Source organism: Musa acuminata, chromosome BXJ1-6 (genome assembly GCF_036884655.1).
Source record: "Musa acuminata AAA Group cultivar baxijiao chromosome BXJ1-6, Cavendish_Baxijiao_AAA, whole genome shotgun sequence".
In the NCBI taxonomy this organism is placed as follows: domain Eukaryota; kingdom Viridiplantae; phylum Streptophyta; class Magnoliopsida; order Zingiberales; family Musaceae; genus Musa; species Musa acuminata.
In genome coordinates, this window is record NC_088332.1 from 33,622,501 (window position 1) to 33,639,894 (window position 17,394).

A 17,394-nucleotide genomic window follows, 5' to 3' on the forward strand; every position below is an offset into this window, starting at 1 on the left:
GGCAATAGCTAGGAAGCCCAAAGGCTCAAATATAAACCATAGTCACTCTTCTTTATAGGATAGAGGCGGCTAGGTGGAGTTTATTATAATCTCACATGATTTTTATTAGCTGCTTTTGGTTGAGTATGACCCAACCCTACTAGGGTTCTATCAAATCTTTACTTGACAATGGGCCTCCGACGATGATAGTTTGATTACAATGTATGTCCCATTGGCAAGGGGACACTTTCAGGAGGGTGAATCATGCATGATGGTATGAGTGATTCTAAGCTATGGTATTTTTCTAGAAAAAAAATTTAAATTATTTGTTAGATGTGGTCCTCTTAATTAGATAAAATATATTCTAGATCTAATTGAATTTTGATTATAATTATGATAGGATTACTTAGGGATAATCTTGATGAGAATGATATTTTTAATTATTTATTCTAGACTTGGATATTATCTCATCTCCCCTTAGTTCTTATTCTCTTGTTCATAGTGTTATGTGAAAAGATAAGAAGAGAGGAGAATGCGAGTTTAGTTTTTCTTCTAGATCGATATCATTGTACCTTTCATATTAAACGACAATATGCTTATAGATTAGATAAAAGTTTTCTGAATAACATTGAAAGATACAAATATCTAAATTTCAATTTACGGTTATTTAATTTTAGTTTTTAATATTAAAGTTTTTTCTATAACATAAGTACTTTTTTATGCTTACAATTGATATCAATGTCATGTTTTGAAATAAAAATAACTTAGATCATAAAAGAATTTTAGATCTATTTATGTGATATTTTTTCATCTTTTGAATTATTATTTCAATCTCGGATTAATATTATTTTTAAATTAATCTGTAATGTATTATGTCTGATCTCTAAATCTATTCCTTTATGCTCCTCACAACTGATATAACGTGAGTGAAATCATGATAGAAGTATGTTGCCATATTTGTTCGGTGGGTTACTATTGGCAAACTATCTTCAATAGCACTATTGTGGATGGCAGCCTTCGTTGGTTGCCATCGTAATCATGGGCAATGATTGCACAGATGACAGCATTGCTACATACAATGATAGTTGTATGTGTGTAGTAGCCTAGGTGCTATGACAACTTGTCTTTAGTCGTTGGTGCTACATATGTAGCGATGCCATTGTGTGTGGTAGCACAAGGCATAGCTCTATTGAGCACTGCCTTTGAATAGTGGATGCAACAATGCTATTGTGACAATGTTTGTTGTGATGAGATATAAATAGAAATAAACTTTTTTATATATGAACAAATACTAACAGGTCATAACACAGTGGAATTAAATAGAATCACAATCAAATAGAACACCAAGATTTATGTAGAAAACCCCTCCAATGTGAAGGGTAAAAACCACGGGACAAACTAGAGATAATCCATTATAAGAATAATGAATATATAAATCTCAATCTCTTGCCCAAAACCATAGCAACAGTCACAAGAGAATAACTGGGATACAAGGATCATGTCACTATGCACAATATCTAAATTCTCCCCAAGTAATCACATCAAGAATCTACTATAGATATGATCTAATCTGAGACGATAATACTATTAGATGATTGAGAATAGTCTCTCTACGTTGTCCTTGTTTTCTTTCCTTTCTTTCTCTTATTTTTCTGCCTTTTCCTCCTTTTTCAATCAAAATACTGCTGCAAAAATCCACCTCGTTGCTGTAGTTTTTCTCCTCTTTACGTAGCCACCACACACCCCTAATTTGGATTTAGGGTTTGGTGAAAAGGGGGGGACCCACTATGGGCTGAATCTATAAGCTGCCAGCCCAACAACCTCCCCCTTCATCCCATAAGGGAGGTTGTCCCAAGACTCCTCAATGTGAAGCCATGCCGACCAGCTGTCAGCATATCTCCTGTTTTTCTTTTGGTAAAGTCTTTGTCAACATGTCTGCTCTGTTGTCATCTGTATAAATTTTCTAAAGCTGCAACTACTTCTCTTCAAGTATATTTCGAATCCAGTGGTATCTGACATCTATATGCTTTGACTTGTAATGAAAAGTTGGGTTCTTACACAAATGGATGGCACTCTGGCTATCACAATGCACCACATAGTTTTTCTATTTTAGCCCTAATTCTTGTAAGAATTCTTTCATCCATAATATTTCTTTGCAAACCTCTATAACAACAATATATTTTGCCTCTGTGGTGGAGAGAGCAATACACCTTTGCAATCTGGATTATCATATGTTAGGACTCTAGCTAGGAGAGTCCTAATAGAGAGGGGCATTCATGTAAAATCTACCTAAGCTGACCCCTATTAAAGAGGTGAAGAGGCCAGCTAGAGTTAGGAGGTTGTTTCTTAGAGAAGAATTATGAGTTGTAAAGGAATAGGAGTCTTGAGTAGGAGTCCTATTAGGAATTGGTTAGAAGTAAGAGTCTTGAGTTGGAGTCCTATTAGGAGTTAGGGTTTAGAAGCCCTATAAATAGTCATGTATTTCTCCTCTTTTCATAAGTAATAGATGAATCTTTTCTGCAGCCTTTGAGCAGTAACTTGGAGGGAGAACCCCTATAGAGTTCCAAGGAGGCCGATCCCTTAAAGAGATCAACCCCAAGTTTAGAATCTGCAAGGGTTCTATCACCTGATATTATAGCAGCATTCTTGGCATCTCACTGCCCTTTCACAGCCATCCATCAGCCCTCCACAGCCACCCAAAGCAATTCCCATAATTGCTTAGAAGATCGTCGTCAAATTCTGCCGTCATCTCCACCATCGCGGATCATCCTTTGATCTCCCTGTGAATTATAACAGGTTTAGGTTTCCTACCTTACTATTGCTGCAATTTAGTTATCTTTATTCAAAAATCTAAAAAAAATATTATTCCTATATTGCTGCATAAACTTTTCGTTGTAAAGTTTTCATCTCTACGACGAAAGATACATTGCAGAATTCCAACCGCATAGCATAGTCTGTTTGATCTTGCTACTACATTTTTTCTATTCAAATCTTTACAAAATTTTTATGACAGCTTTGATACTTCCTAACAGCAGATCTCCCTTTGGTTTCTGCAAAAAATTCTCAATATAAACTACTAATCTCTTATGTCTAATCTACTACACTTAAAAATCTGTGCTGCATAAAATTTTAGCCGCATATTGTTGCTTTAACTGATCTATTTGCAATCTTTTTGAACTAAATTTCTTATATACTTCATAGATCATCTTAGCTTCCATCTAAGATTGATCTATTGAGGAATTTATCTATAAAAATATTCTTGTGTTGCTACAAATTTTCGTCACAAGCTGCTGAAATTTTCCGACAAGAATTCTGCTATTGTAACTTGCATCAATTTCCTTGCTGTTATACTGCCAAAATTTTCTTGATTAAATTGGTCATCCTTGCTATCATATAAACTGAGACTTTTCTGTCAATTCCCTCCTCAAATCTCTTGGTTTTTGCTAAAAATTTTCGTTGAGAAACCTCTATTTCTTCGACGACAATTCTGCTCTTACAAGACAACACATACCTGCAGCTACTTCCACTTATTTCTATCAAACCTTTGCTGCCATCTACCACAGATCTAAAATTTTTTTCCCTAACCTTTATCCACTACCATCACAGCCCTAAAACTCCACTAAACCACACCCTCACACTGCACCCAAAATAGCTACAAAGTAAGCCTAAACCGTCGCCTACATCCACCAATCCACCAACCCTTTCGACCATCACTTCTCTCAACCTATACATGCCTTTAACCCGACAACAAAAGAGAGATCTTAATATCACAGATTTGGAGGCATATACTATGACATCTGAGGAGGCAATCAATACTAAATTCGAAGCCTTCGATGCGCGAATGAAGGATAAGATTCGGATGCTCTTTATCGAACTCAGATTGGGCCGACCACCAAGCCCGAAGAAATCACATCAAGGAGAGAGCTCTGCCCAATCGCACGAAGTCCAAAGAGATGACTTCCAAGGGAGAGGAGGCTCTATGACCGATCCCAACTATCCACGCATGAGGGTGGACTTCCCTAGATGGGAAGAAGGAGACCCGATTGGTTGGATCTCGCGTGTGGAGCGATATTTTCGGTACTACAAAACCGCGGACGCATCTATAGTAGAAATTATGGCTATACATCTGGAAGAGGATGCCATACAATAGTTTGAATGGTTTGAACATACTTATGGAGTCCTCTCATAGCGACAATTCAAAGAAGGACTGTTGATCCGCTTCGGACCAACCGATTACAAGAACATTGACGGACAACTAGCAAAGATCCAACAAACCTCCACCATTCAGGAGTACCAAACTAGGTTTGAAAGTTTATCTAATTAAACTTGTGATTGGTCTAAAAAACAGCTATTGAGGACCTTCATTGAGGGCTTGAAGCCGAAGATCCGAGGAGAAGTTAAAGCGCGACAACCGTACACGCTTATGACAGCCATATCTTTCGCACGATTTCAAGAGGAGCGATTGAACCATGAAGCTCGGAGGACTAGGGTCACTCCTCAACTAGCAATATTGAAGCCCTTAGCCCCCCCTACTATCAACCGAGTCCCTGCACCAAAAAGGTTGACAAGAGAAGAGCTTCGGGAGCGATATGCGAAGGGGTTATGTTGGCACTACGATGAGCCGTGGAGTCACGAGCATCATTGTAGAAAAAAGAGACTTCTTATGATTGAACCAGTAGAAGAAGAGGTTATTAAACATCTAGAAGAGAGCCTTGAACATGAAGAAGAAGATGCGGAAGAAGAGCTACAACCGACTGACGTTACGATATATGTATTAGCTAGCTACTCAAATCCACAAACGATGAAAGTTGGAGGCCTTCTTAAACAATAACTGATCACTATTCTCAACGACACGAGTAGCACTAATAACTTCCTAAACAGTAAGGTTGTTGCTCGGATAGTGCTCCACATTGAAGGTTGCAGCAAGTTCGACGTAAAGGTCACCGACGGAAGAATCCTAATGTGCGACCAAAGATGTCCGCAGGTGAAACTATTACTGCAAGACTAAGAAATTATCACCGACTTCTTCCTCCTACCAATTGATGACTATGAGGCCATTCTTGGCATAGAATAGCTGATAACACTATGTGATGTCTCTTGGAACTTCTCCAAATTAATTATAAAATTCTACTGTAAAGGCAAACAGATTATCCTACGCGAAAAGCGTGGAAGCAACGTAACCACCGTTTCGACCTAACGAATGGAGAAAGTTTTGCATAAAGTAAATGGTGGCTTTTTTATGTATCTCCAGCAACAACCCGAGGGGAAGAAAATAGAAATTGAAGATCAAAATCTCACCAAATTGCTTGTTGAATTTGTCGATATTTTTGCTGAGCCACCTTGTCTTCCTCCTACGCGGCAACATGACCATCGGATTCCAATCCTTCCGGGCAAGCCACCAGTGAACACTCGGTCGTACCAATATCCTCACCTCCAGAAGGATGAAATTAAAAATATCATAAAGGTGATACTTGAAACAGGGGTGGTTCAGCCAAGTTACAGCCCCTATTCCTCACCGTTGCTACTTGTACGCAAGAAGGACGGAACTTGATGGATGTGCATCGACTACCGAGCTTTAAATGGCATCATCGTCAAGGACAAATACCCTATTCTAGTAGTAGATGAATTTTTGGATGAAAGAGAGCACGAATCTTCATAAAGCTGGACCTTCGATCCGGGTATCATCAAATACGAGTATGCGAAGAAGACATACCGAAAATCACCTTTCAAACATACAACGACCTCTACGAATTTTTGCTTTCTTCAACAAAAGGTGAAATATCTTGGGCATATCATATCAGAGGAAGGTGTGGCAGTAGACCCCTCCATAATTGAAGCAATGCAGAACTGGCCGACCTTGAGGAACATTAAATTGCTACATGGCTTTCTGGGTTTAATAGGATACTACCGTAAGTTCATGAAAAACTATGGAAAGATCAGTGCACCACTTACTTCCTTGCTAAAAAAAGATGCTTTCCAATAGTTAGACAAAGCCACCACTGCCTTCGACGAACTTAAAGCCACAATGACGATAGCGCCCGACTTCGGCAAGACTTTTGTTATTGAAGCTGATGCCTCCGGAGTCGAAATTAATGTTGTACTAATGCAAGATGGCTTCCCCCTCACTTATACCAGTAAGGCATTATCTCCTTCCTATCTCAAGATGACTATTTACAATAAGGAGATGCTTGTAATTGTGCATGTGGTGGCCAAGTGGAGACTGTACTTGATCAGGCGACACTTTCAAATCAAAGCCGATTATAAAAGTCTCAAGTACTTTTTGGAGCAAAATATATCATCCCCTGAGCAGCAAAAATGGGTAACCAAACTTCTTATTGAAGGATCCAGAGATCAGCAACATCATAAAAAAATTGAAAAATGATCCAAGTGCAATAGCCCTCTACACTTGGGATTTGAGGGATCTATGCTACAAAGGGCACTCCGGATTCTTGAGAACCTACAAAAGAGTGAAGCAAAATTTTTATTGGAGAGGGATGAAAAAAATTATTGCTAAATATGTGGCACAATGTGATGTATGTCAACAACACAAGGGTGAAATAGTGGCAAGTCCAGGGAAGCTACAACCACTACGCATACCAGACTCGGTGTGGACTGACATCTCCATGGACTTCATCGAAGGGTTGCCACCTTCCAAAGAGTTATTCCAGATGCAGGAAACTAAATTGAAAAGGAGTACGGCGTATCACCCACAAACATATGGCCAAAAGGAAGTGGTGAACAAGTGCTTGGAGACAGCCCAAAGCCATCCACCAAATATGACTACCCAAGGATAACTCCAGACCTAGTCGAGTGTCATTATTGATCGACGGATTGTGACCTGATGACGACGACCCACTACTGAAGCGCTAATATAGTGGGCAAACTTACTAGCAAAAGGCGCCACTTGGGAGAACTATGACGACTTGAAGATCAAATTCCCAGAGTTCATGGAATCTCAGCCTCGAGGACAAATCTGATTCGAAGATGGCGGGTCTGTTAGGACTCTAGCTAGGAGAATCCTAATAGAGAGGGGTATTCATGTAAATCTACCTAAGCCGACCCCCTATTAATGAGGTGAAGATGCCGGCTAGGGTTAGGAGGTTGTTTCTTAGATAAGAATTAGGAGTTGTAAAGGAATATGAGTCTTGAGGAGGAGTCTTATTAAGATTTAGGGTTTAGAAGCCCTATAAATAACCATGTATTCCTCTTCTTTTCATAAGCAATAGATGAATCTTTTCTGCAGCCTTTGAGCAACAACTTGAAGGGAGGAACCCCTATAGAGTTTCAAGGAGGTCGATCCCCTAAAGAGATCAACCCCAAGTTTAAAATATACAAGGGTTCTATCATCATGACACAGCTCCCCTTGCAAAAGTAAGTATATAACCTGATGTGGACTTCCTCGTATCTATATATCTTATCATATCTGCATCTATGTAACTTGTCAATATAGGTGGTCCACCTCCAAAGCTTAAACAAATCTTAGAGCTCCCTCTGAGATATCTAAAAATCCACTTCACTACTGCTCATTGCTTTTTGCCTGGATTTACAAGAAATCTGCTAGTAACACCCACTGCATATGTGATGTCTAGCCTCATACATACCATTGCATACATTAAACTTCCAACTGTTGAAACATAAGGAACATTTTGTATTTTTTTCTTCTCCTCATCACTTGACGAACTCTGTTCTGAGCACAATTTGAAGTGACCTGCAAGAGGAGAACCAACTGGCTTTGCATTACTCATACTGAACCTTTCCAATACCTTCTTGATGTATTTCTCCCGTGACAACCAAATCTTCTTGGTTTTTCTGTCACGGGAAATCTGCATATCTAGTATTTACTTTGCTGGCCTCATATCTTTCGTTGCAAAAGACTCACTCAGTTCCTTCTTCAACCTATCAATTTTAGACATATCTTTCCCAAGAATGAGCATGTCATCAATATAAAGTAAGAGAATAATAAAATCCTCACCAAATCATTTGATGTACACACAATGATTTGAAGCTATTCTTTTATATCCATTTTTTATCATAAATGAATCGAACTTTTTATACCACTATGTTGGAGCTTTCTTTGCCCATACAAGCTCTTCTTCAACTTGCAGACAAAGTTCTCTTTACCTTTGACTTTGAAGCCTTCTGGTTGCTTCATATAAATTTCCTCCTCTAAATCACCATGAAGGAAAGTTGTCTTCACATCTAACTGCTCAACCTCCAAGTCTTGGCTAGTAACAATACCAAGAGCAACACGAATAGAAGACATTTTAACAACAGGAGAAAAAATCTCTTTAAAGTCAATACCTTTCTTTTGACCAAAGCCTTTCACAACCAATTTAGCTTTGTACTTTGGTTGAAAATAGTATTCTTGAGTCTTCAACCTAAAAACTCACTTGTTCTTCAAGGCATTCATTTCCTTTGGTAGTTGCACCAAATCATAAGTGTGGTTCTTCTAAAGAGCATTCATCTCTTCCTACATAGCAACTAACCAATTCTTTTTCTACTTACTTTCAACTGCTTCCTGATAACTCTCTAGTTCACCTACATTAGTAAGCATCACATACTCATCTGTAAAGTATCTTCTAGAAGGTTGACATTGTCTAAAAGATCTTCTCAACTAAGGTTCTATAGGAAGTTGCTCTCCAACTTCTTCTTGCTCAACATGTCATACAGGTATATCAACATTAGGCTCTATACCATCTTCCTGCATATCTCTCCCATCACTCTGATAGACTGGAGGAGTAATTGGGTCACAATCTGTTAATCCTTCTGCAGAAGTCTTGGCTGGTGCCTTCTTTTTCAAATCCTCAAAGGTTTGATCCTCAAAGAAGACTACGTCTATACTTCTAAACACCTTCTGTTTTTCTGGATCTCAAAGCCTATAACCAAAATGATCATGTGAGTAGCCAAGAAAAATATATTATTTTGTCTTACCATCCAGTTTGGACCTCTCATTGTCTAAAACATGTACAAATGCATGACAACCAAATACTCTCAAATGCCTATCGGAAATATCTTTCTCTGACCATACATGCTCTGCAACATCACCATCTAGGGCTATACATGGTGACAAGTTGATCACATAAACTGCAGTCCTCAAAGTCTCATCCCAAAACTTTTTGGGTAGCTTGGCTTGTGAAAGCATACATCTGATCTTTTCCATGATGGTGCGGTTCATCCTCTTTGCAATATCATTATGCTGAGGTGTACCAGGAACTGTCATCTCATGTTGGATGTCATATGACCTGCAATAATCATTAAATAATCCTGTGTACTCACTACCATTATATGATCTTATGCATTTCAATTGTCTTTCTGTCTCCCTTTCAACTCTGGCATGAAACTCTTTGAAGAAATTAATAACCTAATATTTTGTCTTTAAAGCATAGGTCCAAACTTTCATGGAAAAATCATCTATAAAAGTGACAAAATAAAGTGTACCATTGATACTATGAACATTAACAAATCCACTATGAGTTTTTGTCCTCAAAGGACCATATATATCTGTATAAACACGGTCTAAGGCATGTATATTTCTAGACATAGTAGGACTAGCAAATAAAACTCTATGTTGTTTACCAGCCGAACAATCAATACAAGGGTTCAGATGTATACCTCTGAGGTCTAGCAATACCTCTCTCTTAGAAAGAGCTTGCAGCCCTTCTTGCTCATGTCTTAATCACCTATGCCACAACTCCATGCTGAAGTCTTTCTTTGTAGCATTTAACTGCTCACCACAAGCTTTGGCCTGTAACTTGTATAAAGTGTGACATTTCTTTCTACTAGCTATAACAAGAAAACCCTTATTGAGCTTCCATTGCCCTTTATGAAATCTTCTATTATAGTCTTCATCATCTAGTCTTCTAACTGAAATTAAATTTAATCTTAAGACAACCACATGCCTCACATCCTTAAGCATCAACTTGTAGCCAAGGTTGATCTTTATATGGATATCACTCATGTCAATGATGTCTGCCGTGCCATAGTTGCCCATCTTGACAACACCAAAATTTCTAGACTTGTAGGTAGTAAAAAACTCCCTCCGTGGTGTAGCATGATAAGAAGAAGCTATGTCAATCACCCACTCAAGATCTTGACACACACAAGAAAAAATATCATCAGAAAGAGATAAAATCAAATAATCACCACCCTACATTGTAGTTATGATATTATCCTTTGACTTTGTAGACTCTACTTTTTTTTCCCTTTTTCTTGCTCTTCTTAGGTTGCTTACATTGGTTTTTGTAATGTCCTTTCTCATCACAGTTATAGCAAACAATATCTTTTCTTGATCTTGACTTGCTTCTACCTATGCGTGAATTGCTTCTAGATTTTGACCTTCCTATATTCTCTGAGATAAGTGTCTGTGAATCATTCTGAGATATTATTGAATTCTTTCTTCTCAACTCCTCATTCAACAAACTGCTTGTTACTTGACTCATGGTGACAACACTATCTGGTGTAGAATTATTCAGGGAAACCACTAGTGTCTCCCAACTTTTTGGCAATAAACTGAGAAGTAACAACGTCTGCAACTCATCATCAAAAGACATTTTCATAGAGGATAACTAGTTAGTGATACTCTGCATTTCATTCAAATGGTCAGCAATAGAAGTACCCTCTCTATATTTCAAGTTCACAAGTTTTTTGATCAAGAAAGCTTTGTTGCCAGCTATTTTTTCTTTCATAGAGACCTTTCAACTTTTTCCAAAGAGAATATGTAGAACTTTCGGTAGAAACATGGTGAAAGACATTATCATTAAGCCACTGTCAAATAAACCCAACTGTTTTTCGATCTAACATCTTTCACTCATCATTTATCATAGTTGCTGGCTTTGCACTATCTCCCTGCAAAGGTCTATACAAGAGATCTTCCATTCTTGATTTTCATATCATCCAATTGTTTTCATTCAAACTAATCATGCGAGAAATACTATCGGCCTCCATGTTCAAACACAAACAATTAAATCACCAAAACTCTACTCTGATACCAGTTGATAGGATATAAAGAGAAATAAACTTTTTTGTATATGAACAAATACTAGCAGGCCATAACACACAACGAAATTAAATGGAATCACAATCAAATAGAACACCAATATTTACATGGAAAATCCCTCCAATGTGAAGGGTAAAAACCATGGGGCAAACTAGAGATAATCTATTATAAGAATAATAAATATACAAATCTCAATCTCTTGCCCAAAACCCTAACAACAAACACAAGAGAATAATTGGGATACAAGGATTATGTTACTATGCACAATATCTAAATTTTTTACAAGTAATCACAACAAGAATCTACTATAGATCTGATCAAACCTGAGATAATAACACAACTAGATGATTGAGAACAGTCTCTCTACGTAGTCCTTGTTTTCTTCCTTTTCTTTCTCTTATTTTTCTACCTTTTTCTCCTCCTTTTTTCACTCAAGATGTTGCTGTAAAAATCTGCCTCGTTGCTTTAGTTTTTCTCCTCTTTTCACAACCACCACACACCCCTAATTTCGATTTAGGGTTTGGTGAAAAGGGGGGTGGGTTATGGGTTCCTAAAGCCCACTATAGGTTGAATCTGTGGGCTGCCAGCCCAATATGTTGGCCATGGTCGGTGTCGACAAGACATTGGAGGCTGTGGTTGCCCAACGATTGTGCCAACTGTAGGGGTTATCAAGTAGTCGTGAAGGGAGTATGAATTGATGACGTGCAAATAATGGAGGACTGCATATTGTGGCAACCATTGGCCTCGCGCAGGTTACGACGGTTGAGAAAAAAAAAAGGATTATGATTTTTTCACCAATTAAAAAACTATGTTATCCTTTTAAAATTTTTAATTCCAATTGATGTCCCATTGATGGTTCTACCCTTCAAAAATTAGATATTTTTAGTATATGTCCCAAAAAATTATAGTTTTACCCTTCATATATCAAATATTTTTGACTTATGTCATAACTAAAAAATTGACCAATTTGATCTACTTCACTGAAGCCCAATTTTAACCCAATTTTTTTATCAATTTATTTCTAAATTAAAATTTTGATTGAACCCAATTATGATATATTTGGCTGTTGGGTCTAATCCGGGTAACCCAATTTTGACTCAATTTTGGGATGTCTAAATAAATAAGACTAATTGACCCATTTAGGTTATTTATAGAATTAAAAATATATAAATTATAATATTTTTATTTTCTTATATGACATATTGATAATTTTTTTGTTTATGATAATTAAATTAATTATTATTCTTGGATATGTGTGTAGTTATTCATGTGCATATGTTTAAAATTATAAAATAATATTTATTTTTCACATAAAGATATGATTTATATTGTATCATGATTATAGTTAACATACAAGTTTTTTCTTTTACATTAATTAATATTTAATAACTATTATGATTATTATTTTATTGTTTAAACTTTTTTATTTAAATTAGATTAAAGAATATTTTGTAAATATTGTTTGTTATTTATATCTCTAAGTTTTATTTAACCAACAATTGCCAAAGTGGCTTCGGATAATAGGTTTATAAGATATAAAGTGCGATATATATATTTTTTATTATTTTTAAAATATTTTAAATTATATTTTAAATTATTATATTGGTCTTGTAGTGGTGAAAGTAGTTTATACCAATAACTTATAAAAATATATTAAAGAATTAATACTAAATAACATTAAGAAAAAATAATATTCATAATAGCACACATAATTAATAGATTTAAATAATTTCAAAAAATTAACTTTTGAATAATTATGTGATGGATTAGAATGATACTATTTTGGATATTTTTATAGTTTTGAATTGTATACCTAGCAATACTTTCATAAAAATATTATTAGTCCTCCAAAAATAATTTTGAGTGAACATTGAATATATTAATATTTCCCCAAAATGTGAAATATAAATAATATTAATAATTCATCATATTTTGATAACTTAAAACATTAATGTTGGTGTATATTTTATAGTGGCACTTTATTCCATTCACTCTGATACTTTTAATGTCCTTGTATTTTGGTTTAAATTATTAAAAATAGTTAGAGCATATGTAGTTCATATTGAGTGTGTTTGATCTTGAAATAGTATTACTGGTTGAAAGGCTTGGAGACTTGATTGATGAAAGTACCATAAAACAAATTAATGAAATGAATGTCTAAGAAAGATCTAGTAAGCTCAATCTAATATTTATAAGATAATATAAATACTTTATTACCACCTATAACTAGCGCATAGAAATATTTGAAAGTTATAAAAGATAGATTTAAGTCTACTGATAAATTATTGGTTAATATATTAATAAAAAACTAACTATGACTCAATATGATAGCACGCAAGGGATTCAGGATCACATCCTCAGTATGATTGATAAGGCTATGAAACTTAAAGCATTAGACATGAATGTGGATTAGTCTTTCTCTATTTAGTTCATTCTTAATTCTCTTCCTCCTCGGTTTGGCATATTCAAGATTCACTATAATACAAATAATATTAAATGAGACTTGAATGAGCTGACTAATATGTGTTTATGAAGAATTAAGACAAAAATGATCTCATAATATTTTGACTATTACCCAAAGAGTTTGTAATAAGAAAAGAAGATTGAAATGACATCTATCAAATAAATTTATTGGGTCTTGAAATACTATACAAACCAATGAAAAAAAAAAAGTCTTTATAGTAAAGTGTTTTTTTTTGCAAGAAAAAATATATAAAAAAGGACTATATTAAACATAAGAGTTGATTCGAAAAGAAATATATAAATTTGATATTTATATATTTTGAATCAAACATTACAAAGATTCCTTTTAATACTTGGTAGATTGATTTTGGTACTTTAAATCATATTACCAATAATATATAGTGATTTCTTTTAATCTAAAATCACTATATATTATGGGGAATGGTCTTAGAGTGAAAGTAATAGAAATAGGAACTTATCGCCTATGCCGAAAGATAGGTCATTTAATGGATGTTACAAAAATATGATATATTCATATTATTTCTAAAAATTTGGTTTTTCTAATCTAGAATTGATGAGTAGGATATTATCCTTTTTTTATGATCGTAAACTTAGTATATTTTATTATTCAATAAAGATTGATTTTAAAATTATGTGTTATGGTTTATATAAAATAATTTGAATCTTTAGTTTGTAAAGACATTTGTGATCCAACAATCAAATGTTGGATTGAAACTTAGTTTCAATAATGAGAAATATTCAATCTTATGATAAAGAAGTTTAGTGCATATTTGTAAGGAAGGAAATGAAATATTGGTAAATAATAATATTTTGGACAATTTATGTTTCATTGCTTTTGATGTTTGTATAAATTACATTAAAGAAAGTAAACTAAGCATATAAAAAAAAAATGTCATAAGAAGTAAAGAACTTCTTAAGATTATTCATACTAATATCTATGGACCACTTCATACTTCTTATTTTAGTAGAGAGATATTTCATCATATTTATAGATGATCTATTAAGATATGATTTGTGTATCTAATATATGAAAAATCTCAGACTGTTGACACTCTTAAGGTGTATATAAATAAACTTGAGAGATAATTAGATAAAAAAAAGTTAAAATGATTAAATTTGACAAGAGTAGTGAATTTTACGATCGATATAATGAGTCGATTCAGAATCCTTGTCGTTTTGTTAGATTCTTAGAAAAATAGGATATTTGTGCTTAATATACCTTACTAGATGTGCCACAATATAATTTTATTATTAAAAAGTAAAATCGTGCTCTTATGGATATGATTAGGAGCATGATGAATTATTTCACTGTACCTAATGTCATCGATAAATCTATACAAAATGTTTTTGATGTAATGTTTTTATATATTCGTACATATTACCAATAATATATAGTGATTTCTTTTAATATGAAATCACTATATATTATGGGGAATGGTCTTAGAGTGAAAGTAATAGCAATAGGAACTTATCGCCTATGCCGAAAGATAGGTCATTTAATGGATGTTACAAAAATATGATATATTCATATTATTTCTAGAAATTTAGTTTTTCTAATTTAGAATTGATGAGTAGGATATTATCTTTTTTTATGATCGTAAACTTAGTATATTTTATTATTCAATAAAGATTGATTTTAAAATTATGTGTTATGGTTTATATAAAATAATTTGAATCTTTAGTTTGTAAAGACATTTGTGATCCAATAATCAAATGTTGGATTGAAACTTAGTTTCAATAATGAGAAATATTCAATCTTGTGATAAAGAAGTTTAGTGCATATTTCTAAGGAAGGAAATGAAATATTGGTAAATGATAATATTTTGGACAATTTATGTTTAATTGCTTTTGATGTTTACATAAATTACATTAAAGAAAGTAAACTAAGCACATAAAAAAAAAATGTCATAGGAAGTAAAGAACTTCTTAAGATTATTCATACTAATATCTATGGACTACTTCATACTTCTTATTTTAGTAGAGAGATATTTCATCATATTTATAGATGATCTATTAAGATATGATTTGTGTATCTAATATATGAAAAATCTCAGACTGTTGACACTCTTAAGGTGTATATAAATAAACTTGAGAGATAATTAGATAAAAAAAGTTAAAATGATTAAATTTGATAAGAGTAGTGAATTTTACGATAGATATAATGAGTCAATTCAGAATCCTTGTCGTTTTGTTAGATTCTTAGAAAAGTAGGATATTTGTGCTTAATATACCTTACCAGATGTGCCACAATATAATTTTATTATTAAAAAGTAAAATCGTGCTCTTATGGATATGATTAGGAGCATGATGAATTATTTCTCTATACCTATTGTCATCGATAAATCTGTACAAAATGTGTTCGATGTAATATTTTTATACATTCGTATATTTCAATTTTGTTCATGCTTTGCATAGTATATAGAGTGCTTGCAGTAGTTTTAATAGCCCTATTTTAGTTGTTCTTATAATCATTTTAGTCTTGTAAATTCAAGTTGTACGCAGCTATTATGTAGAGGCAAAACTACCCATAAGATCACATCGATAGCTATTTTAGGGGTTTTCTAGCTTCGTAAAATGGTGTAGAGTGTCAATTAGCACAACACGTTGAAGCTACATAGGTGGCACATGACTCGATAGGCCTTTGAGGTATTGTCCAAGGTTGGTTTGTTGTCTTGTTCTACGGTAGTGTTATGTAGGCACTTGTGGAGACTTTTGACCATAATGGATCGCCTTGGAACTTTTATCGTGCAATCGTTCATAGCTTGCAAACTCTATGTTTATAATTTGTATTGTCTCTCACTTATGAGATTTCAAATTAAACGTTTCCGTTAGCTTGCCTTATCTTTTGTAGGTCTTTAAAGGATCATGAGAGGTTTTGATGAGGTTATAAATAAACATGTATGGGTGATGCATGACTTAGGCAAGACCAGCTAAGTCAATGACACTTAGTCCATGTGGGTTAAAGTTCTCAGGATAGATATGTATATCTTAAATAAGAGTTTTAGTAAGTTGATTCTATCAAGTCCATTTGAGTTATACACTGGTAGAAAATTCAATTTAAAACATCTATATATTTGGGGTTTCCTACAGAGATAAAAGTTTTCAATCCACTTAAAAAGAAATTAAATATAAGAACTATTTTTATGTTTTTTATTGATTATCCAAAAGAATTCAAGGGATATATATTTTATTATCCTAATTATAGTATAAGATTCCCAAAAAATGATGAAATCAATAAAAGTTAAAAATCTAGAAAGAGTAATTTTAATTTACAGGAGGTACAGGTTGATGTTATTTTATCATTTCTTATTTGAGATGTTATTCCTCAAATCATTGAACGAATCGATGAGGCTAAATAACAAAATAACATTAATGAATTTTCATATGATATAATTGCTAATGGCTATAGTTATTGAACATAAGATGGGAATATGGCCAGTATTCACATCACGCATAAAACACATATCGCTAGGACGGTGGAGCACTATAGGAGGTGATCGTCGCCTACCTTGTCATCGCCGCTTGAAGCCTAGCCTTTCATAGAACTACAATCCGTAACTTCTCACAGAACTACATATCTCTCATAGATCTGCGACGAGAATTGCAGTCTTCGCTACTACATCCTGCTCATCTATTACATGGGGTAGTACTCTTCCTAACACCAAACAATGGAGCAGCAACAGCAAAGACGAGGAGGGGCCTCCACTGAGAGAGAAGTGAATTGATGTGGATGTGACCAGCATGCGGCAATGAGCTCCCTTACATGGACACTTCTTCCTGATCACTATCATCGTTACACTAATAGTTCCAAGGAAGAAGATCCCTTACATAGACACTTCTTCCTGATCACTGTCATCGTTACACCAATAGTTCCAAGGAAGAAGTATAGCTTCCCGCACCTAGTTGTAGCCACCTAATCATTGTAGACTCCCATT

At 34.4% G+C, this 17,394-nt stretch overlaps 1 protein-coding gene across 3 annotated transcripts in view; it reads left to right on the top strand.

The window, feature by feature from the left end:
* LOC135584905 (uncharacterized) overlaps positions 1 to 17,394 on the top strand; it is a 34,679-nt gene that overhangs the window by 9,990 nt on the left and 7,295 nt on the right. Inside the window, exon 5 of one of the 3 annotated variants that reach the window (XM_065190165.1) lies at positions 2,503 to 2,718. The exons of the other annotated variants lie outside the window; for them this stretch is intronic. Within the exon in view, the coding sequence (XP_065046237.1) occupies positions 2,503 to 2,509 (7 nt within the window). The 3' untranslated portion in view covers positions 2,510 to 2,718. Of the gene's footprint in view, positions 1 to 2,502; positions 2,719 to 17,394 lie in introns of those variants that run through there. 3 annotated transcript variants of the gene reach the window in all.